Source organism: Podarcis pityusensis (genome assembly GCF_964106645.2).
Source record: "Podarcis pityusensis genome assembly, chromosome: 8".
Lineage (NCBI taxonomy): Eukaryota > Metazoa > Chordata > Lepidosauria > Squamata > Lacertidae > Podarcis > Podarcis pityusensis.
Window position 1 is genome coordinate 80,991,099 of NC_138033.1, and position 26,890 is coordinate 81,017,988.

Genomic DNA, 26,890 nt, shown 5'->3' on the forward strand with positions numbered 1-26,890 from the left:
CTTACAAAGTGAAAGAGAAACTGTAGTACAGCTGCCTTAGTCCTGTATGACATCGACATTTGTTTTTCCTGTTTTGTTTGAACATAAAAAATGCTGGCCCTTTCACTGAGAGGCTCAGCCAGGCAAGAGTGTGTGGGAGAGGACCCTCCTTTCTAACAGAGAAATAAAGAGGGTGGGTATGTGTAATATCATCCCCCACCACCCATATTTCATATGCTGAGGGGCCTCCGGTAGAGAAGAGGTTTGTCCTCTTGCCTACACAAGTTTGGGTCCTGCTCCTTCCCCCAGTTCACCTCTGAGGTACACACAACACATTCATCCTGAAACTGTCTGATGGACAGCTCCATCCTCCCCACCTACCCCTGACACACACACAAACCACTCCATGCTGCCTCCATCCTTAAGGGAAGAGATCTGACCTCCCCACACCTTATTCTAATCTCCTTCCCCCTACATTCTCTCTAGGGCCCCCTTTTCTTTCCCCTGCACGCTCATCCATCTTTAGAAGCAGCTCCTTGACGTCCCCTTAGAGGAGATGCTCCTGTTCCTTTTTTCCTTCCATCTACACAAAATAAGTTCAAGCTCTCCATATATGAAACATACACACACACCCACCCAGGCTACACCCGTTCCTCGCTTCCAAGTCCCTAAATCCACACATTCCCCCACAGACGGCAAAGTCCTCCTGGCTACACACGGGTTCCTCAAAAGATGACACACCTACCCCTTTTTGTCCCCTCATAAATCCACACATTCCCAGAGAGAGGACACCATACATTCAGACGATCCTCCAGAAAGTGGACCCGTTTTTACATGGCTGACACACAGATATTCCCCCCCCTCCTAAGTCCACACGTTCCTCCTGGCTACACGCGTGCCCCCTCATTGGGGGGGAAGGGAGGATGGACGGGTGGATGGAGAAGCGATGCATGCCCCTCCATGGGTGCCAAAGGATACTGCTGGGGCGGCTGTGTCTGGAGAGCCCTGATGCTGGCGGGGTGAGGAGGCGCCGTCGCCGCTCCTACAGCCGGTGCAGCAGCAGCGGCGGCGGCGGCGGCGGCGGCAGCAGCAGGGGACGGCGGCGGCGGCGGCGGCCCGGTTGCTGCCGCTGCTGCTGGAGGCGGCGGCGGGGCAGGAGCAGCAGCGGGAGGCGGCGGCCCTCCGGGCCCTACCCCTCCACCAGAGGGGGTCCCCGTGGTCGTGGCCGCTCCCGCCGCCGCCGCCACCGCCGCCGCGCCGGGCTTGAGGGCCGCCTTCTGCGGTAAGCTCATGGCCAAGCGGAGCCACCACCAGGCCGGCGGCGGCGGGGCGGCCGCCGCCGCTGCCTGAGGGGGCGGGGAGCGGCGGGGCGGCGGCGGCGGCGGGGGCAGCCCGGCGGGCCAGCACCCCCGGCCGGTCTCCGTGACAACGCGGCCGGCCTGCTCCCTCCGCCGCCGCCTCCCTCAAGTGCTGCCGCGCCGCTGCCGCCGCCGCCTCCCGCCGCCGCTGCTCTTCTTCGCCCGGCCGGCTCCTGCGGCTGCTTGCCTGCCTGCTCGGCTGGCGAAGGGTCGGGCGGGGGCCGCTCAGGCCGCGCCGCCGCTCATAGGGCCGCCGCCCTCGGCGGGTTTCGGTGCCCCTGGCCCCGGCGGAGCGGCTCCCGGGCGTCGGGCGGGTGTCGGGTGGGCGATGCCGGCGGATTCTCCTCACGGACGGAGCGGAGCATCCAACATGGCGCTGGCGGCCGCCTCCAGCAGTCCGGCAGGACGACGACGGGCGACGAAGGAGGGCGCTCGGCTGCTCGGCAAGCTCCGGAAGCGCTCGGCTCCTCCGGCTGCCACAGCAGCGTCGCGGGTCGCGGGTCGCGCTGGGGTGGGGGGGGGGGAGGGGGAGGCGCCCGCGCGCTGTAGGCTTCCGAGCTCGGGTATCTTCGGGGAAGCCGACTCCGGCCGCTCTGTTCGTACCTCGCTCGCCCGCTCGTGCCGAGCCACTTCGGCTGTTCGGGAAGGTTCGGAAAGCCGGCGCTCCTCGCCAGCCTCTCTGCTTCGGAGGCGTCCATCCCCCGGTGGTACCCTAAAGGCAGCAGTTTAGGGCAGGTCCAGACTCCCGCCCATGCAGCAGAGCTGCATTTCATTTCATTTCATTTCATTTTTTGCTGCTGCTGCTGCAGCTATTATTATTACAGACCCTCCAAGTGTCCCTAATTTCCATTGGCAGTAGTTGATTTACAGAAGCCATCCCAGTTTCTGATTTAATTCTGGAATGTCCCACTTTGCCTTAGGTCAGGCATCCCTATTTTCACCAGATAAATGAGTTATACGACCCCCGAGCCAAGGAGATAAGTAACTATACATCCTAGAAGACGTCTGAATGGAAGCCCTTTATACATAGAACTGTAGAGCTGGAAGGGACTGCGAGGGTCATTTGGTCCAATCCCCTGCAATGCAGGAATCTTTCACTCAATGTGGAGCTTGAACCCACAGCCCTGAAATCAACAGTCAGATTTTTTTTTTAAAGTTTAATGTTTTATTCTGTTTTTATATATGTTGGAAGCTGCCTGGAGTGGCTGGGGAAACCCAGTCAGATAGGTGGGCTATAAATAATAAAATGATGATAATGGAATATTTTGATCAGATAAATATTGGAGGTTATGTTATTACTGCCAGTTTCTTATCCAGCCTTCACCCTAAGGTCCCAGAGCAGGTGACAACAATTAAAACAACACTACATGGCATTTAAAAACCATTTCAAACAATTTAAAAACTACAAAAATAAAGTGGATCCAATTAAGACAGAGCAGTAGTCCATCTAGCTCACTAACGTTGATGCTGACTGGCAGTAGCTCCAGATGGTTTCAGGGTGGAGGTGGTTGCTCAGCCCTACCTAGGGATGCTCCCTGGGATTGAAAGTGGGACCCTCTGCATGCAAGAGCAAATGCTTGACCAGGGAGCTTCCCAAATGATGGTTTCATGTGCTACCTCCAAGATCAGATGCAGCGCACTGCTAGACAAGATGCTCCCACTTTGGCCTGATCCAAAGAAATACACGTCACCCTCTAAGAGGGAGCCCCCACCATGCCCACTAAGACCATTAAGTCTAGAATTTAAAATTACCTTTAGCACCTCTCTGTCCATTGAATCTGGGAATCTGCTGAACAGGCAAGGGGTTCATGTAGATTTTGCGCTCCCATATCGGACTCTACAGCCACAGCAGGCACTGCAACCTTCCAACGGCTTGACTTCACCCCCAAAGGGACATTGCATCCCGAGGCAGAAAGATGCCAACCAGATAACATCTGAAAGGGAGCCATTATATGTCAGAACTTCTACTGGAGCTAGGGTTAAAGCCCCAGGAGCTGTTCAGAAAGCCCAGCTGTTCCTCCTTTAAATATGTGATACTGTAATGGATAAATATATAACCTGTGAACATGGGCAGAGTGCATTTCCTTAGTGTCCCAGTAACCACAGCAACCCTCCCCTGGGATGAGAAGGGAGAATTAAGTGACTGGAGTTGGGGTCTGGCCCCAAAGGCAAGACCAGGGTCAAATCTTTGATCTGTTTTTGACTGTATGACTCATTCAGTCCTGGAAGCTGGAATAGGAAATAATGCCTCTCCACAGATGGAGCGCGACTTTCTCTGGCACCAGACACTCCACATGCATCAGGTAATTGCAATAGTTGGTGAAGGCGTGTGAGACACCACAGGAGCCGTCTGGTCTCCTCCAGATGTTTTGTACTACAGCTCCCATCAGCCCCAGCCAGCACATGATGGGAGTTGTAGTCCAAAACATCTGCTCCCTGAAGGTTGCAGTAGGTCAAGAAACCAGAGGACAAAACAGGAGGGGGGGCTAGACCTGGAAAAACTTGACCCTCCCCCATTCCCAAGTAACTGCTGACTGTGGGTGATCAGAGACAGCCTTAAGTTCGCAATACACCTCAGGGTTTAATTAATACCTTCTCTATAACTCTCTTTCCACAACAACACAATTCCACCCTGAATTAACTTGGTCCAGTTGTCATTTTATCCTCCCCAACTGCAGCCTGCCCAAACCTCGTGCACTGCAGATGTTATGGACTGTAATTCCCACCCCACCCCCCAGAGCATGAGGGTGTCATCCAAGACCTCTGGAGGACACTATGTTGAGAAAGATTTCCCACTCTATTGAAGGTAAATGTCCATTACTAAACATCCCACATTCCTTCCCTGTTGTACCTTCAACCACCGTCTTCCTTCTCTCTGCATCTGATTTCAGGGCAGAGGCCTCCCTTGTCATTCCCTTGTACACCCTCGACGTCAAATAAAACAGAGGCCATTGAATTATTTTCTTAGCTGGATGGTCTAAATTCTAAAGAACAGCAAATGTGGAAAACCAAAACCAGCTTTGGGCATCCATCAGAGTCATGCCTGCTTTGAAGTCTTTGGCATCACTGCAGCATGGATTTATTATTTATTTCATTTAATACAAGTTTATATAGCTTGGTGGCTGTTGGTGTTTTTTTTGCTTTTGTTTAAAACCCACAGCATGGTTTACACAAAAGAATAAAACAATGAAATCACCAGTAAATAAAGCTGAAGACCAACTGTTTCGAACCTTCAAAGCAGAATGACAATCTACAATAAACTAAAAACCAAATTAAAATGCATGTAAACGTTCCACATGTCTGCTTAGGCATGCTTAAACAAAGTGCTAAAAAATAGTGCCGTGACAATAGGGAGGGAATTCCAAAGAGTGGGTGCTGCCACACTATAATTTTGATTTCTTACAAATGTGCAATGAGTGTCATGTGCCAGTTCTGCAGATTGAAGTCGTCAAATGGGCATTGCATGGGGAAAGGCAATTTGCAGCCCTTCAGACCCAAGAAGACCAGAAACACCACTGAGATCTCTGTTTGTTGCCCTCCAGGTTAAGGAGACCAATGGAAGGTATCTCCTCTGCCTGGGCTGCACAAATCCCGACTTCCTGGCACATCACCATTCGGGGTGGTTAAAGAGATGGGTGCTCCCTTCTCATTTAAAGTCTCTGTGAGCAGTGCCAAGGTTTTCTGCATCAGGGCAACTGACAGACAGGAGAAGCTTGCATTTGGAGGCATTCCTTGCCTGCCCTGACCTCTAGTGTTTGCTGCTCGATATACAAGACAAAGATGAAACCAGAACATCCTGGCATCTCTTAGGGCTGCTCTGGACAGGCATGCATTTTTACGCATGTACAGTGGTACCTCGGGTTACAGACGCTTCAGGTTACAGACTCCGCTAACCCAGAAATAGCACCTCAGGTCAGTGGCGTAGCGTGGGTTGTCAGCACCCGGGGCAAGGCAAGTAATTTGCGCCCCCTAACCTGTGGATTTTAGCAGGGGGCAGAGAGCTGCGAGTGAGATCGCGCCCCACCCCAGATGTTGCGCCCGGTGTGGCCGCCCCCCTGCACCCCCCACGCTACGCCACTGCCTCAGGTTAAGGACTTTGCTTAAGGATGTGAACAAAAATCGCATGGTGGCGGCGCAGCGGCAGCAGGAGGTCCCATTAGCTAAAGTGGTACCTCAGGTTAAGAACTTTCAGGTTAAAAACGGACCTCCGGAACGAATTAAGTTCTTAACCCAAGGTACCACTGTATTGCATTGGTGCAATAATAGTGCATTTGTTGGCATCCATCTGTCTCCAGGGACAACGGAGTGCATCTCTGGGGGTGAAGCCCAACTCTTGCGTGAGCAGCACCAAAGTGACCTCCCTGGGGCGGAAGCCAGGGCAGCGTGTATAGGTGATGCCCGGTTGCCCTCAGGATTGGGGGGGGGGGCCCTTTGCGCATGTGTGTGACATTGCAAGGGGTTGGACTAGATGACCATTGTGGTCCCTCCCAACTCTATGATTCCATGATATCCCAACACTGTACAGGCCAGGGCAGCCCTGAAACCATCATGAGCACAAAGCAGGCTATGGTTGTACAATAAGGGACACATCCTCTGCATTCAAATGTATGAGTCAACGTAGTCAAGATCTGAGGCCTCACTCCAAATCCACTCCAGATTGTATACACTTCCAGAGTTAATGCTAAATACATTACTTCTGGTAAATGAGCCACCATAGCTGCTAAAGGGCCATGAAAATGTGTGTCCTGGGCTTTTTAGACTCTTCTACCCATGTACTGCAAGAAGATCAAACCTCTCCATTCTTAAGGAAATCAGCCCCGAGTGCTCACTGGAAGGACAGATCCTGAAGCTGAGGCTCCAATACTTTGGCCACCTCATGAGAAGAGAAGACTCCCTGGAAAAGACCCTGATGTTGGGAAAGATGGAGGGCACAAGGAGAAGGGGACGGCAGAGAATTTTGTTTCTTTACTTAAAATATTCATATCTCACTTCCCAATTAAAAAAAAAAGGAACTTGAAGGTGGCTTACAAACATTGGCACACAGGGTAGAACCAACATAATAGGAAACAAAACAAAAACAGCTTAATGAAATCTGAAAAAGGTGAGACCAAAAGAAGTCAGGAAAAGACCGATAACTTTAACCTGGTGCTTAAGTATGGCACTATTGAGAGGGTATTCTGTAAGGAGGGGCACCACGGTTGAAAAAGGTATACCTGGGCATAGCCAAGGGGGGAAGGCAGGGAAGGGCAGCTGCCCCCACCCATTCAATAAAAATCAACAAAAATACATAACAAACTGAGGTTCTGCACCCCTAACAAAAGACCTGCCCCCATGGTGCTGGAGGAGACTTGTGAGAGTCCCATGGACTGCAAGAAGATCAAAGCTATCCATTCTGAAGGAAATCAGCCCCGAGTGCTCACTGGAAGGACAGATCCTGAAGCTGAGGCTCTAATACTTGGCCACCTCATGAGAAGAGAAGACTCCCTGGAAAAGACCCTGATGTTGGGAAAGATTGAGGGCACAAGGAGAAGGGGACAACAGAGGACGAGATGGTTGGACAGTGTTCTTGAAGCTACTAACATGAGTCTGACCAAACTGCGGGAGGCAGTGGAAGACAGGAGTGCCTGGCGTGCTCTGGTCCAGGGGGTCACAAAGAGTCGGACACGACTAAATGACTAAACAACCCATGTACTATCTGAAACCAAATACATGATTTGTTTTTTTCAGCTCTCCAACCCCACTATTAAGAAAGGCTGGGTTGACTAGTCCAGGGCCCAACCTTTAGGTAAAGCCAGCTGCAACATTCAGAGTCACTTTGGGACACAAGGCCTGTAGACCACTACCAGCGGTGGCTGGCAGTAGTGTTGTTACCATGGCAGCACTGCCCCAGTAGGCCTTCGCCGGGTTCTACAGAGGCCTCTACACTATCTTGCCCGAGCCTCCTCCATGCGTGACAAAAGAGACTCCATCTTGGAAGTGCTTCAATTGTGACATTTGTGTGCAAGCCACACCTCAAAACTGTATTTCCTGTAGAGATGCTAAAAAACATACCCCCGGCCCCAAGATGAAGTGTGAAATTGGCTGCTGGTGTTTTAACCAGGGTGACAACTGGGTTCACACTAGTGGCTTTTCCATTTTGATATTTATAAGTCCCCTTTCTTTCCTGTTGGATAATGGACAGGTTCCTTCTTCCTTTTACTTTTACTACTACTACTATTATTATTATTACTTTTCAGGTTTACACATTTCACTAATTTTACAATTTTTTTTTAAAAAAAGATTGATTTCCTGAAAAGAAAGTGTCAACTCAGAGAAAATGGTTCCACCCCATGGAAGTCAGTAGATGTTTTGGAAAAGCATTCCATAATAACCAAAGCAGATTCCACACTCCTTCTATTTAAACCATTTCTCTTCTTTGAGTTAATTGATGGCTTGTAGAGTTTCCAGTCTTGCAGCTCTTACCCCTCGGAGTCTTTTGATGGTTTGTAAGACTTCCACTACAACTGAATCTCTATCTACTTCCCTAGCACTTGTATGATGTTTCTCCCCTGTATGAGTTTGTTGATGTTTTGCAAGAAGTCCACTCCGATTGAAGCCATTTCCACACTCATTGCATTCAAATGGTTTCTCACCTGTGTGAAACCATTGAATTTTACAATCATTTTGACATTTCAAAACTTGACTTCCTTCCCTTTCTGCAGTTCCTTAAATTTATTTTTAATATCTTCTGCATATCCAAATTAACTTAATTTGCTCATTTATTAATCTTCTTTAAATATATACTCTTATGAAACTGCAGCTTCCTTTTGCTTTCAGGCAGCTGGCAAGAGTTGAGGTGGCATCAAGATAAGGTGAATTTGTTTTGTGCCCTGCAGTTTCTTGCAACTGTTCGCATTAAGAGTGCACTTCTAGCAAGACTTATTTTACATACCTGCTTCATCTCTTCCTCTTTGCTTAGTTAACTTTCAGGCATCTGCTGGTTACCTTCCTCTTTCAACAAACCTTTTAAATGGAGATCCTCTTCCCAGTCTGTGTAAGTATTGGAATAACTCTTGTTTTTATAGGTGGAATAGGTTTTCTAATGTTTGCATTGTTTTTACATACAAGATTTTCCTTGTTTTATTACACTATATGGAACTGCTTTTAATTGCTTTTACACTTTTCTTGCTTTCTTCGTTCTCTGTGTATTTTACAGTCGTGACCTGTCCTGGGGCCTTGCTGTGAAGGACGGATAAGAAATTGAACAAAATACACAAGTATAAAAAGACCCCCTAAGGTGACGTATGAAAGGATAATGAAACAAGATAAACAAGCAGTTTGGGAAAGATTACTAATGATACACATTAGTACCTGCTACTGTTTGTGGATCTGAACCAGCCTTTGTGGACCAAGAGTTGTACCCAATACTAGTCCATGTAATGTAATGTAATGGCCATAACTAGCTGAGGTTCATTAGTTTCAGTGGGTCTGCCCTGACTCTAACCAAGCTGGAAACGGCCCAAGGCAATTCTGAAAGGAGAGTATTCATTTAGTTAAGCAGATCTGGGTTCAAGTCACTGTTCAGTTGTGACATACCAGCCTCTGCCTGGACTGAGAGCAAGGATGAAGAAACCAGAATGGTGAAAAATTCACCTCCTAGAATTCTATTGCTTGTTTCCCAGGTAAGCAGAGACCATTATAAATGGCTAATAGGCAAGAATTTATTATACTGCAGGTTTTAGAGCTTGCATTTTTTTATTGTGGTAAACTGCTCAAAACTGTTCAATAAGTGTAGATATTTTAATGAACAAATAACAAATAGCGTGAGGGGAAAATAGGAACCTTGGTGGGAGATAGGGGATAGTCAAAAGCAGAGTTAGGGACACACACACACAAACTCCCAAAATTAATAAAACCCAAGAAAAGCTTTTATTTCAAAATTACAATAATCTCCAAAGATGCAGGGAAGGTGACAACAAAGAACAAATCAGCCAGACCTTATATTCTCCCCCATCCTGTCCATACATAAATACCACAATATTCCTCCCAGACCTTCCCCTAGTCTGAAATAAGTTTGGCCTTGTCTGGTGCGAAGAAAACAATTTCCTAATATTTCCCTTTTTCAGTGGCTACAAGCCTTCCCAGATGCTGAGCAAGCCCCCTTAGGGTATCACAAGCCCTACATTTTTGGTGGTGGTGGTCTTCCTTCTTTCCATTTGGAGGGGAGAAGTTCTACTAGGTCTCCCTGCCCCCAGCCCTCTTAAAACATCTGCTGCACCATCTTGAAGCGATCAGCTCGCGTTCTTCTTGGGTCCAATTACTAAAAGCAGATTACACAAATGGAACCATTTTTGCTCTGCACAGGAGGGATCCAAGGGGAAAACCAGAAGAGGAAGAGAGCAGCCCAAAATGGGAAGGATGGCGGCTGCAGCAGCAGCGGCAGCACTGGGTTCAAGAGCAGCTCTGTGCTCTCACCACACAAAGCGGGGTCTGTTAAGGGGTACAGAACAAAACCCTGGGGTGGTTTTCCTTCTTCGCTCTCCCCTGCACAGGTGATGGAAAGGCACCCTCTCCTTACCTTCAGTGGTGGGAGAAGGCAGCTGAACAAAATGGCATCAAGTGATCAGTGCTCGTCCCAAGCAGCAAAAAAGAGACCACTTTTGATCACCAGGAAAGATCTCCGGGGAGAGAGAAAGGGGGGGGGGGGAGAAGGGAGACAGACAGATAGACAGGAGCTTGGGGAAATCAGGAAGAGTGTCCAAGGCACCCTTTCCACAAGTCCAAGATGGCAAGATGTCAGAGGTGGCATGATCGGTACAATACCTGCTGGATCTTTGTTTACTGTGTGCTTGCAGGGCTCATTGTTTGGTGCAGGGCAGGATTTGGCCCAGGAAGTGCATGATGTTGCTGGTGGGAGGATTGCGCCAACATTGTTAAGGCACTAGAAGCGCATTCTCAGCCATGTTGAGAGTAAGGCATTTCCCCACCGCAAAGATAAAGCTCACACTCACTCATTTTCTCAACTCCGGCCCATGTGTCGCAGCAGGGCAGAGTTCAAGCAACCATGTTCCCCACCTGCACATCTGCAAGGCCACCCACCACAAGACAGACTGAGGACAGGAAGTGGGGACACTGCTGCTGTACCCAGAGCCCCAGAAACTCAGTGGCTATCCCTTTGCACCCGCAGGTCCTCCTGGAGTTGTGGTACCAAATGATGGACAGCCACTTCCACAGGAAATGAAGAGTGGGGACTCCACAAGCCTACAAAGTTTGGGAGGCTGCGAACCAACTGATCCGTTCCGCCCGTCCTCAGGGCAGGAGGCTCACCAGACAAAGTAAAGACAGACAGACACACAAGCCAAAAATACACGCAAGATGGACTTCTTCAAGAGCAAAAGATGAAGAGAAACCACTAATCACTACGCAAGCATAGTCTTGCTGACTCTTTGGAATGAAGGCATCTCAACTTGTAGTGGAGTTGGGGAGGCCTGGGTTGAACTTGCAATACCAGAGCTCTCCCCTCCTCTGTTTAATTCAAGGCATAAGAAAGCTTGCCTAGGAAAGGAGGTACAGCACATCTTCTCTCCCTGCCTGAAGTTCAGCACACTAGTTGGGATTGCAATGGCTCCTGGCCCCACAGTGTTGCAGGGAGGCTGGAAGGAGAGACGGGCAGCTCACAAGTCCAAGGAAGCTCTGTTTCTTCAAGGAAGTTTGTCTGCAAGCGCGGGAGCATCACTGCCCAAGTCCCACAAGTCAAGGGGTCTCCGAAACCGACCGCCGTATTTCAGTACAATAAAAAATGGCTTTGTCATGAGGCAGACAGTCTTCTCTGCAGTCCTGACACCTGTCCACAGCTGAAAGCTCCAGGTTTTGTGCCTTTGTCGAGCTGCTGAGCACCCGAGAGTTCACAGTGGTGGAGGGCACTGGTAAAGCAAAAGCAGTTAGATGCATACAAGAGTTTGGCTGTGGTGTAGAGTTTGCTGACACCACACAAACAGCCAGGATTTGGGGCCTTTTCAAATTCAGTAACCCTTAATTAAGTTATTAAGGCCACAAGGGGGTGGGGGGAGGAAGGGAGAACGTGTCAGCTGCAGGTCCGTGGGCCTAACAAGCCTTTAAAATTTCTTTTACTTGGGGTTATGCGTACAAATGTCCGGATGATTCAGCTCCAGACTCAATACAGGCATATTCTTTGGCTGAGCAAAGACAGACAGTACTTCAGCAAGACTTTCAGGGGCTACTTCTTCAGCGGCACTGAAACTGCCCACATCAGCTGGGGTCTTGACACACAAGGTACATCATTCAAGGTGCATCTTCGAGTTTGTGATGGGGGCATTTCTCTGCAAGGCAGCTCATCTTCCTGGTGCAAAGGCTGCCAACGATGGCTGGTAGGTTGTGACATGCTTGTCCTGCTGGGAAATCTCTCAGATTTAGCTTGGAGATTGAAGCCCCAAGCCCCAAAGGCAGCATTTTTAGAAAATGTGGCCTGCTCTGCGCCTGGGGCTAGGGCAGAGGTCCGGGATTTTAATTGGGAAAGTCAACAGTGTTGCCAGGAAGGAAAGGGTTTTGGAGAAGCCAGGCCCCAGAATATTTCCCAAGCAAAAAGAGAGTCTGCGTGGAAATGAGCCGTTCCTCCTAAGAAGACACTGGGGGTGAGGAGAGATGAGCCATGGGGGAGGTTTGTATCCTGCCTCTCAGCTTTAAGCAGAATGCCCTTAACCTAGAATTGCACACACACGCAATAAATATACCAGTCCATTCAACTCAATACATTTTCCCTGAACTTTCCAGTGTTCTGCAAGATTAAAAAAAAAAAAAAATTCCGCAGAAATATCTTACAAGTTTTACCATGTGTATGTGAGCGCACAAAACTTATACATATGTATGGACGTGTATGTCTGTCTACAGAGAGGGCTGGCGCTTGTTAGATGTGACCAAAATGGGTTCTCTTTTAAAATTTGGGTGGTTCCCCCTTTTGGGGGGAAAAATGACGCAAGAACTTCCAAGCCTATGGTGGCGAATAGCCAGTCCCGCCCCCCGCTGCATATTGGGGGGGGGGGAGACAGCACAACCTTATCCCCACCCCAAAGTCAGTGCATCTGAAACACAGACATGCGTGCAGACTTCTGCACTTTTAGCAAAGTGAGAGGCAAAGGGGGACACTGATGCAATTGGTTCCGGAGTAGAGGACATCTTCACAGTGGGTCAAATGGGGTGGTGCTTTGGGGTGAGGGCTGGGGACCCCTCCCAGCCATCGCAGAGCGCTGAGCTAGTCCCAAGGTCACGGGGCGCCTCTTAGGTGTGGAGGAAGGCTGAGGGCACCCCCTCCTGCTGTGTTTCCCCCGGGCTGCCCTCCAGTTCATCCCATTCCTTTTCTCTCTCCTCAGCTTTGGGGAACTTCACCAGACCTCGCACTTCCGCTGCGGGTTCATGGGGGAGCCCCGTGGGCACCGGAAGTGCTCCGAGAACTCTGGGGAATTGGAGATGGTCCCGATGACTCGGAAGCGGGAGGGGCTGTGAGAGTCGGTGACCAGTCCTTCGTGAGAGCTCTCCGGGGTGCGGACGGAGCACCAGACCTGGAAGGAGAGAGGAATCGCAAGAGGAATTGCACATCCAGCTAAGTCTTATGCCCCCAGCTCAATTGCAGAGATCACCCACAGAAGTGTCGTTGGTTGTTCCCCAAGTTGGTGAAGCTCGCTTGACAATGATGAGAAACTGAGCCTTTAAGTTTTGTTGGCACAGCCCAGTGGAACTCTCAACCTCTGGAATTTTAGCAGGCGCCTTCAGTGCCAATTTTTTTAATGCCTGCTGAAAACCTTTCTATTCTGCCAGGCCTTTGCAGGCAATTAGGAAGACGTCCTTCCACAATGGTTAATTTATGGCCTGCTTTTTTAAACTTTTAAAATATGGTTTTGGTTATATGTTTTTATTATTGTCAACCATACAGCAGTAGACCTAGTGAAATTAATGGGACTGAGTTTGCCATGAGCATTCATTTAAGTGGTTCTACTCTCGAGTAACATCAGCTACCACCCAAGGCATTGTAAGGAGAGAAAACAGCATCTTGGAAATCCTCGTGAATCCCATTATTATCATGGAGAGATGAGCTATTGAAAGGAGGGCAAATTTATGGGAAAGTGTTTATTTGTAAATCACTGGGATGTGAAGTATCACCATAATATTCAACAGGATGTATTATTTCACGTAAATCAGAGTTACTTTTCTGCTCCTGTAAATCTTGAGTTTTAATCCATGCTAAGGGTTGTATCCAACTACAGTGGTACCTCGGGTTAAGAACTTAATTCGTTCCGGAGGTCCGTTCTTAACCTGCAACTGTTCTTAACCTGAAGCACCACTTTAGCTAATGGGGCCTCCCGCTGCCACTGCACCACCGCCACCGCACGATTTCTGTTCTCATCCTGAAGCAAAGTTCTTAACCTGAGGTACTATTTCTGGGTTAGTGGAGTCTGTAACCTGAAGCGTCTGCAACCCGAGGTACCACTGTATTAATTCAAAGCAGACCCACTGCAAAAAATGATCCTGGGTTATATCCAATGCTAGTCCTACTCAGACAAGACCCAGTGAAGCCAAAGGATATTACTAATGGTGGGGGAGGGGTATTATTTAGGCCAGACCCACTGAGATTAATAGGCCTAAATTGGTCATGCTCCCCAACTTCAATGGGCCTATTCTGAGTAGGAAAAGCATCGGATACAACCAAGGTCATGAAGCAGGGTACAACAGGTTTGCTAACTAGGTAATGATTTATTTGCATTTTTCTTCTAATGACCAAGAATGATCTTGAGGTCTTGGAGGGCACAGAAGACCGCCTCCAACTAATTCCAGGCTTGGGTTACAACAATATAAAATACAGCATGAATAAACTGTTCAACATGCACAAAAATAGGATGGGTCCTAAAAATATACATGTTCTTTTTTCTTGGAAAACAATAAAAAAATAAATATATCTCTCTATATCCATACATCTCAGGTGTCAAAAGGCCTGCATATAGTTAGTCACAGCCTTCTCTGTCTGTAGCATCAAACCCAGAGACAAAACATAGCCCAGGCATGCCATCATCCACCCACCTCCAAAATGGGACACTCAGACCCACCTGGGCAAACCCCACAAAGAAGAGCTGGTAGTTGGTGAGGCCCAGCGTGGGCAAAGTCTCCTCTTCTCCATTTTTCCTCAACCAGTTCTGATAAGCCTGGAAGATGAGGAGGGAAAAGCGAATCAAAACAGGATGCCATAGAGCTGGAGAAGGCTCAGTAAAATTAATGAATGTTAGAAAAATGTTGGAATGAAGTTATATGGCTTTAGTAGAAATGTTATAAGGAATTAAGTACAGATAGATTAATAGAGCATTAAAGGAAAAAATAAGGTTAGAATGAGTTAAGATAATTATAGGATAGAAAACAGAGGAAGATGGAAAGGAATTGCTGAAATAATTAACAGAAGTGGAATACAAAAAGGGAGGTGTGAGGAGGTCGTGGAAATAAGTGAATGAAAGATGGGATAATGAAATCGTTTGATTTATTTTATTGTTTTTGTTTTGTTTTGTTAATTTAATGTATTGCATTGTATTGTCTTTTTGGTGTTTAAGTCTTTGGAAAAATAATAAATATTATTTTTTTTAAAAAAAGAGCTGGAGAAGGCTCAGGTAAGCACAGCCAAAACGATCAAGGGGTTGGAGCAAGTTCCCTGGGAGGAAAGGGATAACACCTGCTTTATTGGGGGGGGGGGCGTAGAAAAAAGGGAGAGCAACAGGGGGCATGATACAATTACTCATAGAGGAGAAAGTGGATCTCATAGCGCTAGGACTCAGGGCCACCCAAGGAAACAGAATACCTGAAGGTTCAGGAAGAAATGACTTTTTCGCAAGTTTGAAACTATGGAACTCACTGCTGCAGGAGGCAGGGATGGCCACTGACTTGGAGGTTAGATGATTACAGTGGTGCCCCGCAAGACGAATGCCTCGCAAGACGAAAAACTCGCTAGACGAAAGGGTTTTGCGTTTTTTGAGCTGCTTCGCAAGACGAATTTCCCTATGGGCTTGCTTCGCAAGACGAAAAACGAAAACGTCTTGCAAGTTTGTTTCCTTTTTCTTAACACCATTAATACAGTTGCGACTTGACTTTGAGGAGCAACTCATAGAACGCGGTGTGGTAGTCTTTTTTGAGGTTTTTGAAGACTTTGGTGATTTTTGAAGCTTTTCCAAAACTTCTTTTGCACCCATTTGGTAAGTTAAACTTTTAAAACTTTTTTGGGGGTTTTTGGATTTTCGGTTGGGGTGTTTGGAATTCAAGGACTTGGTGTTGGGGAGGGGTTTGCAAGAATCTGGAAGCTTGTGTTTTTTCCCCTGCATTTTTATGATTTTCTGTGACCATTGGGCCACTCTGCTGTTTTTTTAAAAAAAATTCTGGATTTGAATTTCTGTGTGGTGGGTGGCTGGGGGGACAGTTGAGGAGGGGGTTCTTCAGCAAGAAGCAAAGAGTGGAAGAGGAACCTTCTTCGAGTTGTCCCCCAGAGTCTTAGAAAATGTACTGTACATTTTGTTGATTTTTAAATGTTTTTCTGTCATGTTTAGAAACTTAATTTATTGTTCCTTCAGTTTTTGAAATGCTCTTTACAGTATGTGTGATTTTGAAGAGCACTTAATAAACTCTTGTTGTACCAAATTTGGCTTTGTTTGGACTTTTTTTGACCATAGGAACGCATTAATTGAATTTCAATGCATTCCTATGGGATTTCGTGCTTTGCAAGACGAAAAATTCGCTAGACGAAAAAACTCACGGAACGAATTTATTTCGTCTTGCGAGGCACCACTGTAGATAAATTCATGGAACAGAGGGCTATCAAAGGTTACTAGCCAGAATGCCTAAGTTCTGCCGCCATGGTCTGAGGCAGCAATGATTCTGGAAACTGCAGGAGGGGAGAGTTGCTCATGTGAGCTGGCCCTGTTTGTCGGCTTCCCAGAATGGGTATCTGGCTGGCCACTGTGAGAACAAGAATCAGGACTGGATGGGTCCCCCTTTGGCCCGACCCAGCAGGACTTATCATACATCCTTCCGACTCTTACAGCTAGATTACAGGAATAGTCACAGCAATTAATGCCTAGTCCACATTTAGCTCTTATACATATTTTCCCCATAGACCCATGGCTCCCAATGTGGGGCACATGCCCCACAGGGGGGCAATTTGAATTTTAAGGGCAGCAATTTGAGAATACGTTATTAACAGTCAATGGCCTTTTAGGCTTCCTCCATGTGAATAGTTCACTTTTCGAATAGTAAGAATTATATGTTAATGGCGTGGGGCGGGATCAGGATTTTAGAGATGCTTAGGTGGGGCATAGGGACGCGGGTGGCGCTGTGGGTTAAACCACAGAGCCTATGACTTGCTGATCAGAAGGTCGGCTGTTCAAATCCCCGCAACGGGGTGAGCTCCCGTTGCTCGGTCCCTGCTCCTGCCAACCTAGCAGTTCAAAAGCACGTCAAAGTGCAAGTAGATAAATAGGTACCGCTCCAGCGGGAAGGTAAACGGTGTTTTCATACGCTGCTCTGGTTCGCCAGAAGTGGCTTAGTCGTGCTGGCTACATGACCCGGAAGCTGTACGCCAGCTCCCTCGGCCAGTAAAGTGAGATGAGCGCCGCAAGCCCAGAGTTGGTCACGACTGGACCTAATGGTCAGGGGTCCCTTTACCTTTACCTTTTAGGTGGGGCATGGCCAAAAAAAGGTTGGGAACCACTGCTATAGACTGGATTTACAGAACAAAGACCTGATAAACTTGCTTGTGCAAGCAGCGAGAATTATTATAGCTAGACCCTGAAAGAACCTGGAAGGAGTAAATGTTGCAAATTAGTATTATGTACAAATTAGTATTATGGCAGATTGCAGTGTTAGAAAAACTGATGACTAAACAGAGATTTGCACAAGGACAATTTTACTGCAACTTGGGCTGGCTTTGCAGATTTTATGAAAATAGCCAAACATGGCAATCTTCTGACACCAACTCTTTGTAATATGTGGCTCACAACTTTCCTAACCTCTCCCACCCTTCTTTGATGACCTAGGCTCCCCTGTGGGGGGGAAAATAACACCTCTAATACCACTAGGTGGTGCTATAGTTATTCTGAATTAAGGTTTGATTATTTTTATTCACTCCATCTCAAAGCATTATTTATTTTAAGATTTTGCACTGCATTTGGGTTTTTTTTTCATTCTTTACGTGCACTGTGATTTACATATTATTTGTGGTTTGATTAGTTTGCCATTTTTTAATGATTCTGTATTTAAGCCAATATAACACCAAATCAGTTATTGTGCATGGAAATTCCAATTTCGGCGTTTTACAGCTTGTATTTTGCAAATACGATGTTGTTCTTGTAGTTAAAAAATTAATAACAACCATTATTTTTTATGAAAAGGAAGAGACACAAAGCTGCGGTGTTCAATTTAGAGACTATTTGTGAGAAATTGGGATGAGTGCTCTAAGCAAGTGGCCTTGGCCTTTACTCTCTATGGCTTGAGACTCACATATCAATTTTGGGGTTTTTTTGCGGGGGGGACGGGGACGGTAAACAACAGCTTTACTTGGCAACCTCATCCCCGCTCCTCTTTTGCCAGGCAGCTTCTGTAGCTGCAGCAAAGAAGACCCCACAGCTCCCAAAGTCTGATTGAAAGGCCTGAGGGAGTCTCACCCGGTAGGCGGCTTTGAGCCCCCCGTTGTCAGCGATGTTCTCCCCCAGGGTGTGCTTGCCATTGATGGCCTCCCCATGGACTGTGTAGTTGCCGTACTGTTCCACCATGCACTCGGTCTGTTGCTTAAAGGCCTCCACTGACGAATTCTTCCACCAGGGGCGGAGGTTGCCGTCCTTGTCGTACTCCCGGCCTGCAAGGACCAAGGAAGTTAGCAAAAAGAATCACAGAATCACAGAATTGTGGAGTTGGAAGGGACCCCCCCCCCAAGGGCCATCTAGTCAAACACCCTGCAATGCGGAAATCGCAGCTAAACGCACAAAATGATATTGTGCCACCCCCCCCCCATCTCAATACTCTGCAGTGTGGAATGAACAAAATAATTTGAGAACATTTAAATATCCTTTTATGTACTAATTGTATGTGTGTGTGGTGGGGTGTACTTGGATGTTACGACAATCAAATGTTTGTATGCTTATATACAACTGTAAACTTTTACTTATAGATCCTTATTGTTACTTTTTAAAGCAACGCCCAGGAAAAGTGCTGCTCTGCCCCACAAGTTTACTTTGCAAGAAAAATCTAACCGTTTGCAAGAAGTTTGCTAAGGGTTTAAAAATGAAACAGCCCGAAGTGGCAAACACTGCAGCAAAAAAAGTGTGTGGGGTGGGGTGGAGAGGAGGAAGATAAATTCTAGAAGATGAATTAAAGAGATGGAGGAAAGGAGGTCCTGACCTTGGTCGTCAAAAGCATGAGTCAGTTCATGGCCCACAACCACACCAATCCCACCGAAATTCAGTGCCCTACAGGGAGAAAGAAAATGTCAGTACACTCATGCCTCATGTTGCATCCGCTTCAGGTTGCGTTCTTTTGGGTTGTGGACTGCCGAAACACGGAAGTACTGGAACGGGTTACTTCCAGGTTTCGGCAGCTGCGTATGCGCAGAAGCGCTAAATCGCATTTTGCACATAAGCGCCGAATCGCAACCCGCGGGTTGCGAACACTGTGGGTTGCGAACGTGCATCCCACACAGATCACGTTCGCAACCCGAGCATCCACTGTAAGTCAGAAATACATTTGTTGGCTCCACGGAGGAGCCAGCCCCAATCTGCTGGCTCCAGGGGAACTGCTGCAAACAATAAGGACAGAAGAAGAGCTAACAGCTCACCTACTCCAGCATCCTGTTCTCACAGGGCCAACCAGATGTCTGTGGGAAACCTGCAAGCAGAATTCTAGCCCAAGAGCAACTGTTCCTTCCTGCGGTTTCTGGCAACAGGCATAGCTGCCTCTGACCGTGGAGTCACAGCCATTGCTGCTAGTAGCCTTCTCCTCCTCCAGGATTTTGTCTAATCCTCTTTCCAAGCCACCCGGGTTGGTGGCCCTTACTGCCTCCTGTGGGAGGGAGTTCCACAGATTAACTCTGCGCTGCGTGAAGGAGGAGGTCTTCCTTTTACCCGTACCGAACATTCAGCTTCACTGGATTCCCAACCAGCTCTAGCGGTTTCGAGGGAGAACTTTTCTCTCCCTCTTCACTTTTTTCACACTATGAATAACTTTGTAAACTTCTATCATGTCACCTTTCCTCTAAGCCAGTCTTTCTCAACCTGTGGGTCCCCAGATGTTGTTGACCTACAACTCCCATCACCCTTAGCTAGCAAGGCCAGAGCTCAGGGATGATGGGAACTGTAGTCCAACAACATCTGGGGACCCACAGGTTGAGAACCCCTGCAAGAAGTCCCAAATACTGCAACTTTTCTTCATAGGCGAGTCGCTCCACCCCGCTGAGCTTTTTGGGTTGCCCTTTTCTCAACAATGCTGATTCTCAGCAGGGCTGGGTTTAGGTTTGATGAGGCCCTAAGCTACTAAAGGTAATGGGGCCCTTTATATGTCCAGCTATCCTTTGTCAGCAACAAATTGTCGCTGTAGCGCTGTGGGTAAAACCACAGAGCCTAGGACTTGCCGATCAGAAGGTCGGCGGTTCGAATCCCTGCGACGGGGTGAGCTCCCGTTGCTCGGTCCCTGCTCCTGCCAACCTAGCAGTTCGAAACCACGTCATAGTGCAAGTAGATAAATAGGTACCGCTCCGGCGGGAAGGTAAACGGCGTTTCCGTGCGCTGCTCTGGTTCGCCAGAAGCGGCTTAGTCATGCTGTCCACATGACCCGGAAGCTGTACTCCGTCTCCCTTGGCCAATAAAGCAAGATGAGGGCTGCAACCCCAGAGTCATCCGCGACTGGACCTAATGGTCAGGGGTCCCTTTACCTTTACCTTATATACTATATGGTCATTTATGGACCTAATAGGTATCTAAAGCCATTTGCACATAACAAAATCTGTATTTTATCAAAGTAATTGTTGAACTTAACTTATATTTTGGAAATGTACATCCAGTTTTTCCCCCTTAAATTTTTTGGGGGGCCCCCAAGAAAGCGGGGCCCTATACGTAAATCTGGCACTGATTCTCAGCCACCTTCTCTAGCGGTTGGCAACACTTTCTCTCCCTGGACCACACGCACACATACCCAGCGAGGTGCGAGGTACGGTTTGTACAACGAAAGCTTCAAAATTGACTGCAGTTGCCCCATTGCTCGAGCCCATGGGCAGAGATGCTCTGATGTGACGGCACATTCACCAACATTCTACCTCTTGAGTTGGGGAGGCAGAGCTGTGGAATTTGACTGGACCAATGGAGGTGGCTGTGAGGGAACTGGTTTGGCAGGAAGACAGCCAACCAGAAAGGGCTGAGGAACAAGGACCAGGCACATGTGGCGCACAGATGGGCCTACCGAAAATATGCTAGTGAAGGCTTTCCCCTGACATGTGACCCCAGTCATTTATGGAAGACTGATTTCATATCTGACGGGAAATGTTCTGGTGTTTTTGGAGTCCGCCAGGATATTTTATTGCTTTTGGAGTTCGTAGCATTGTTTTTATAATTTTTATCTTGCACTAATTTTGCTCTGACGGCATTATGTTGGGAAGCAGGGCGTATGAATCTGAGTAACAATAATGGGAGCTGGTAGGCTGATTCGCACAGAGGCCGGGCAGGAAGACACCTTAGAACCATGAAACTGTGCAGTTGGAAAGGGACCCCCCAGGGTCATCTAGTCCAACCCCCTGCAATGCAGGAATTGCAACTATAGCATCCCTGACAGATGGCCACCCAACCTCTGCTTAAAAACCTCCTGTGAAGGAGTCTTTCACCTTCTAAGGGACTCCATTCTCCTGCTGAATAGCTCTTAAAAACGTTAAAATTCTTCCTAACGTCTTAATTTCATCCCTTAGTCGTATGATTCCATTGGTTTGGGTCCTTCCCTCTGGAGCAGCAGAAAACAAGCTTGCTCCATCTTCCATGTGACAGCCCTTTAGCTGTTTGAAGATGTCTATCCTATCACCTCTCCTTTTTCTCTTCTCCAGGCTGAACGTACTCAACTCCCTCAACCGTTCCTCATCAGGCTTGGTTTCCAGACCCCTTTTTCATCTTGGTTACAGCTTGTCAATATCCTCCTTACAACTGCGGTGCCCAGTTTAAGCTTTGTAGATGCAAGAGGCCTCTAAAGGTATTTTGGTCTCCATCCATCATCTCTGAGACCATAGTGCTTTACTTCCAGCCCTACAGCCGCACTTAAAAAAAACAACCAATCCCTGCTGGAGTTTTTCCTGAACCTCACGGCAGTGAGGCTGAAGTGGGAGGGGTGTTAATGCCCTCCCCCTGCCTTGCCAAACACTGAATATCTGATTGGGGAGGGGTGACAGAGAGAAAGAGAGTGAAACATTCGTACTTTGGGGAGCTTCGGGTGTAGAACGGAGGCTGCAGGATCCCAGCAGGAAAGACGATTTCATTCTTGGTCGGGGAGTAATAAGCATTCACTGTTGGGGGAGTCATGCTCCATCTGCAGAAGGAGGAGGAGGAGGGAGAGAAGAGGGGGAGAGTATGGTCAATGGCAAAACCACTCGAGGTGTCCTAAAAGCTCAATGCTCCATCAGCCCAATTTGGGTTTTTGGCATTTCCCATTCCTCAACCTCAAAGTCTTCATGGGTAACCCTAAAACATGTCTGGAAATTGCACCCTTGGCCCTGGGGGCCTTTTACTGCTCACTGCAAATCAGGGCAGGGGGTAGAGTACTCTGCACATGCCTGCAAAGCTTGTACTTCGGCACTAAGCTGAGCTCTCTCCCTTGAATGCCAGCCTCCAGCTGGAATTATGCAAGACTGCACAAGCAAATGCAAAAATGCAGTGGGAGCAGGAAATAGGCAGGAACGATTGAGGACATAAAAGTTTGTCCTTTTCTTGGAATGCAGGATGCACGACTTGGATGACCAGCAACACGGCCCTCTCAGTTTATTTCTTCAATATATAGAAACTGGATTGCAGAACCTGTAAGAACAGGGGGGCATTATCTTCTGACTTGAGTTCCACCTTGGATAAAAGATTCCTTCTCTGTCTCTCTCTCTCACACACACTAACAGCAACCTCCTCCTCAAAGTTTGAGAAGCGAGGTTACAGGGAACCAGGCAGAGGGCCTTCTCGGTAGTGGCGCCCGCCCTGTGGAACGCCCTCCCACCAGATGTCAAGAAAATAAACAACTATCTGACTTTTAGAAGACATCTGAAGGCATCCCTGTATAGGGACATTTTTAATGCTTGATGTCTCACTGTGTTTTAATTCGTTGGAAACCGCCCAGAGTGGCTGGGGCAACCCAATCAGATGGGTGGCATATAAATTTATTGTTATTGTCCAACGAAGTTGGTTGCCATCATTGCCTCCTGCTGCAGCGAGTTCCACAGTTTAACTATGCAGGGCATAAGGAAGTGCTTTCTTCTACCCGTCCTGAACCTTCCGACATTCAGCTTCAGCCAAAGTTTGGTGTGCCCGAAAAAGTGCACGGTCCGAGTGGGCCAGCCCCCCTCCCCGGGGTTTGAGCCTCCCCCCCCCGGCATCCCGAGGCCGACTCACTGGTCGCGGTTTGGAGGCTTCCGGAGCTGCTCAGCGGCCACTCGGGCGGAGAAGTTGAGGAACTGCATGACGTTCTCGTAGTACAGATCTGGGACGGCATCGTACTGCCAGGAAGCAAGAGGAGAAGAAGGAGAAGAAGGAGAAGGAGAAGGAGAAGGAGAAGGAGAAGAAGAAGAAGAAGAAGAAGAAGAAGAAGAAGAAGAGTAGTTTGGATTTGAAATCCTGCTTTATCACTACCCGATGGAGTCTCAAAGCGGCTAACATTCTCCTTTCCCTTCCTCCCCCACAACAAACACTCTGTGAGGTGAGTGGGGCTGAGAGACTTCAGAGAAGTGTGACTAGCCCAAGGTCACCCAGTAGCTGCATGTGGAGGAGCGGGGAAGCGAACCCGGTTCACCAGATTACGAGTCGACCGCTCTTAGCCACTACACCACACTGGCCCATCAGAATAGGGAAGCAAGGAGAGGCCAGGGCAGCTGGCCGCAGTCACCTCCAACCCCCCATTCCAAATCCCGCTGCTTGGCCTTAGTGGGCTTGCCCCACCTCCAACTCACATCCTTGAACACTTTGTCCAGCTCTTTGGGGTCCATGATGAACTTAGGGTAACCAATCATGTCGTAGATGGCGTCGGCTTTCTCCTTGGCGGACCGCCTCGTCTCCTCATCCATCCACGGGAGAGTTGCCAAGCTCTCTTCGAAGGCCATCTTGATCTCCTTAATCATTTCCTCAGCCTGGTGGAGACAAAGCACGAGGTTACGAGGTGGGGCCGCTTCTTTTAACAGGAATTGGGGGGGCAGGGGAGGTCCTGGCAAATGGTCGGTGTGTGTGAGGTTCAGGGAATCCCATCCCCCTCCCTCACAGCTGGCAGCCAGAAATGGAAAACAAGAGGTTCTTACAAAGGTAATTTATTCAATATTCACAGAGAGAGATGATAATATTTATTTATTTATTTATACATACATACATACATACATACATACATACCCCGCCCATCTGGCTGGGTTTCCCCAGCCTCTCTGGGCGGCTTCCAACAAAACACTAAAATACAATAACTTATTAAACATTCAAAGCTTTCCTAAACAGGGCTGCCTTCAGATGTCTTCTAAAAGTTTGGTAGTTACAGTGGTGCCCCGCAAGACGAATGCCTCGCAAGACGAAAAACTCGCTAGACGAAAGAGTTTTCCGTTTTTTGAGTCGTTCCGCAAGACGAATTTCCCTATGGGCTTGCTTCGCAAGACGAAACGTCTTGCGAGTTCTTGCAAGTTTGTTTCCTTTTTCTTAAAGCCGCTAAGCCGTTAATAGCCGCTAAGCCGCTAAGCCGTTAATAGCCGCTAAGCCGCTAATAGCCACTAATAGCCGTGCTTCGCAAGACGAAAAAACTGCAAGACGAAGAGACTCGTGGAACAGATTAATTTCGTCTTGCGAGGCACCACTGTATTTTGGTTGCACTTCTCCCTCCTCGGGGAAAAGCCCCCAAGAGCAGCACACACGCTCCGCGTGGCTTTGGGGACTTTTCTGGGAGGTGGGGAAAGGGACAGAGCGTGACTAAGCCAGAAGCTAGAACAGCGAGAGGGAGTGCAGCGATCCCTCTTGCTGTTCTGGCTTCTGGGATAGCTGCGCAGCCTCTTCAGGGCAGCGGGATGAAGGCTCCCCGCTGCCCTGAAGAGGCTGCACCTGGCTAAGCCAGAAGCTAGAACAGTGAGAGGGAGCGCTGCGCAGCGATCTCTCTTGCTGTTCTGGCTTCTGGGATAGCTGCACAGCCTGCGTTCGCTCCATAAGACGCACACACATTTCCCCTTACTTTTTAGGAGGAAAAAAGTGTGTCTTATAGAGCAAAAAATACTGTATATGCATTGCATATGTGATATAATTTTGTGCCACCAGACGGCGATCTGGAGCTGCCTTTTTCTCTACCTGTTTTCCCTGTTTAAATTTACAACACTTTAAACTGAAACGCTTCTTTGATGTGTCTAGATCCAGCCTAAATTGGGACTTTCTGCTAAACACAAGTAAGCTAAATATGTTAGATTAGATTAGCAGAACGGACCTCTGGGAGAAACTTTGGAGGAAAGATTTAAAATTTACTCACTGAAAGAAAATTATATGAAAATGACACATAGATGGTATTTAACTCTGAGCAGATCAGCTAAAATGTAGAAATCTGAATCTGATGTATGTTGGAAATGCAAGTAAGTAGAAGGAGCGTATGTGGTGGGTATGCAGAATAGCCAAAGAATACTGGGAAATGATATATAATGATATGAAAAAAAGTTTTTTAAAAAACATCCCCCCCCCCCCAAAAGCAGGCATTCCTTTTGGGAATGGTGCAGACAGAGGTACCCAGGAGTCAGAAAAAGTTATTTATGTATGCAACTACAGCTGTTTGGATTTTGTTAGCCCAAAAATTGAGGGTGAGAGAGGTCCCTAAGAAGGAGAGGTGCCAACTTAAAATGATAGGATATGCAGCGTTAACAGAATAAGAGAGTGAGAATATCAAGTATCTAAAGAGGAGCGGAAAATCTTTGTGGAATATTTGGAAAATAACTGTAAACAAGTGAAAACGCTAGTGGGATTAATGTAAATTCAACTGTATAATGTATAATAGAGAACTATGACTGGGGGGGGGGGATGAAATTAAACGTTGTTCTCCCTCCCCACCCAAGAATATGCAGAAATTATGGGAAATTAAAGGAACCATGGAAGAGGAAGAAGGGAAGTCGATGAAGGTACTATTGCAATACAGTCATACCTCGGGTTATAGACGCTTCAGATTGCGTTTTTTTTGGGTTACGGACACGCCAAAACCCGGAAGTACCGGAACAGGTTACTTCTGGGTTTCGGAGGTCGCACATGCGCAGAAGTGCTAAATCGTGCTTTGCGCATGCGCAGAAGCACCAAATCGCAACCCGCGCGTGCGCAGACACGGTGCTGTGGGTTGCGAATGTGCCTCCTGCACGGATCACGTTTGCTACTCAAGCATCCACTGTGCTGGATATTTAATGGTGGAAATGTATACTGGAAAACTCTAATAAAACAAGATTAGCGGAACTGGCCCTGTAGCAGTCACCGCCTTACCACTGCCTTGCTGTCTTCCGCGAAGGAGGCCTTGACGAACATGGCGCCCAGTGCAAAGCCCAGGTTGATGTCTGTGTCGCTGATGCAGTACTTCCATCGGGGCAGGCAGGTCTGTGGGGCAGAAGGAGACCCTTGGTGTCAGCGGCACCGGCAGAGGAAAGGGGTGCGGTCCACCCTGGGTGTCATCCCTGGGGGGGGTGACATCACCCCCCTGGGACGCTCGCCATGGGCGGCTAGCCCCCCCCCGGGTGCACAGCATGTACAGTGGTGCCCCGCAAGATGAATGCCTCGCAAAACGAAAAACTCGCTAGACGAAAACGTTTTCCGTTTTTTGAGTCGTTCCGCAAGACGAATTTCCCTATGGGCTTGCTTCGCAAGATGAAACGTCTTGCGAGTTTGTTTCCTTTTTCTTAAAGCCGCTAATAGCCGCTAAGCCGCTAATAGCCTCTAAGCCGCTAATAGCCGTGCTCCGCAAGACGAAAAAACCGCAAGACGAAGAGACTCGCGGAACGGATTAATTTCGTCTTGTGAGGCACCACTGTACGCCGCTCCAGGTGCCAGAGCAGCTAGCTCCGCCTCTCATCAGCGGAGGAACTTGGGGCAACTCAGGGCTAGAGATGAACGCCACCAGCAAACCCTTTCTTTCTCCCCACCCAGGAAGCAGGAGGGTGATGGTCCCTGGAGAGCAACTACTGGTGAGAAGCACCCAGGATGGACATGGGTGGACCACCAGGTCTCCCAGTGTTTGAATTGCAGACAGCCGCCCAGCTCTTTGCCTTAGGATGAGATTTCTGCTTTTCTTTTGTAGAGCTTTATTTATTTATTTATTTATTTTTTAAAAAA

At 48.0% G+C, this 26,890-nt stretch overlaps 2 protein-coding genes and 2 long non-coding RNA genes across 33 annotated transcripts in view; 2 read left to right on the forward strand and 2 right to left on the reverse strand.

The window, feature by feature from the left end:
- The window catches only part of EIF4G3 (eukaryotic translation initiation factor 4 gamma 3), a 78,040-nt gene extending 76,925 nt beyond the window's left edge, over nucleotides 1-1,115 (reverse strand). For 13 of the 26 annotated variants that reach the window (XM_081017260.1, XM_081017254.1, XM_081017274.1 and 10 more), the window contains exon 1: nucleotides 958-1,114. The gene's annotated coding sequence lies outside the window, so the exon portion shown is untranslated. Of the gene's footprint in view, nucleotides 1-957 lie in introns of all 26 variants that reach the window. The other 13 variants (XM_081017266.1, XM_081017265.1, XM_081017255.1 and 10 more) reach the window with 2 other exon arrangements.
- A 6,478-nt stretch (nucleotides 1,116-7,593) lies between these two features.
- Nucleotides 7,594-9,596, forward strand: LOC308483589. The gene is made up of 2 exons (XR_013989709.1): nucleotides 7,594-8,370; nucleotides 8,533-9,596. It is a non-coding gene; the product is annotated as an uncharacterized lncRNA (long non-coding RNA).
- The window catches only part of ECE1 (endothelin converting enzyme 1), a 76,877-nt gene continuing 59,209 nt past the window's right edge, over nucleotides 9,223-26,890 (reverse strand). For all 5 annotated transcript variants that reach the window (XM_081017366.1, XM_081017363.1, XM_081017365.1 and 2 more), the window contains 8 exons: nucleotides 26,048-26,158; nucleotides 23,527-23,703; nucleotides 22,973-23,076; nucleotides 21,798-21,908; nucleotides 18,753-18,820; nucleotides 18,020-18,210; nucleotides 14,432-14,527; nucleotides 9,223-12,892 (listed from right to left, as the gene is read on the reverse strand). In XM_081017366.1, coding sequence (XP_080873492.1) covers nucleotides 12,716-12,892; nucleotides 14,432-14,527; nucleotides 18,020-18,210; nucleotides 18,753-18,820; nucleotides 21,798-21,908; nucleotides 22,973-23,076; nucleotides 23,527-23,703; nucleotides 26,048-26,158 — 1,035 coding nt within the window. In that variant the 3' untranslated portion in view covers nucleotides 9,223-12,715. The remainder of the gene's footprint in view (nucleotides 12,893-14,431; nucleotides 14,528-18,019; nucleotides 18,211-18,752; nucleotides 18,821-21,797; nucleotides 21,909-22,972; nucleotides 23,077-23,526; nucleotides 23,704-26,047; nucleotides 26,159-26,890) is intronic.
- On the forward strand, nucleotides 14,455-16,861 carry LOC308483595. Its single transcript, XR_013989716.1, has 3 exons — nucleotides 14,455-14,588; nucleotides 14,991-15,271; nucleotides 16,152-16,861. It is a non-coding gene; the product is annotated as an uncharacterized lncRNA (long non-coding RNA).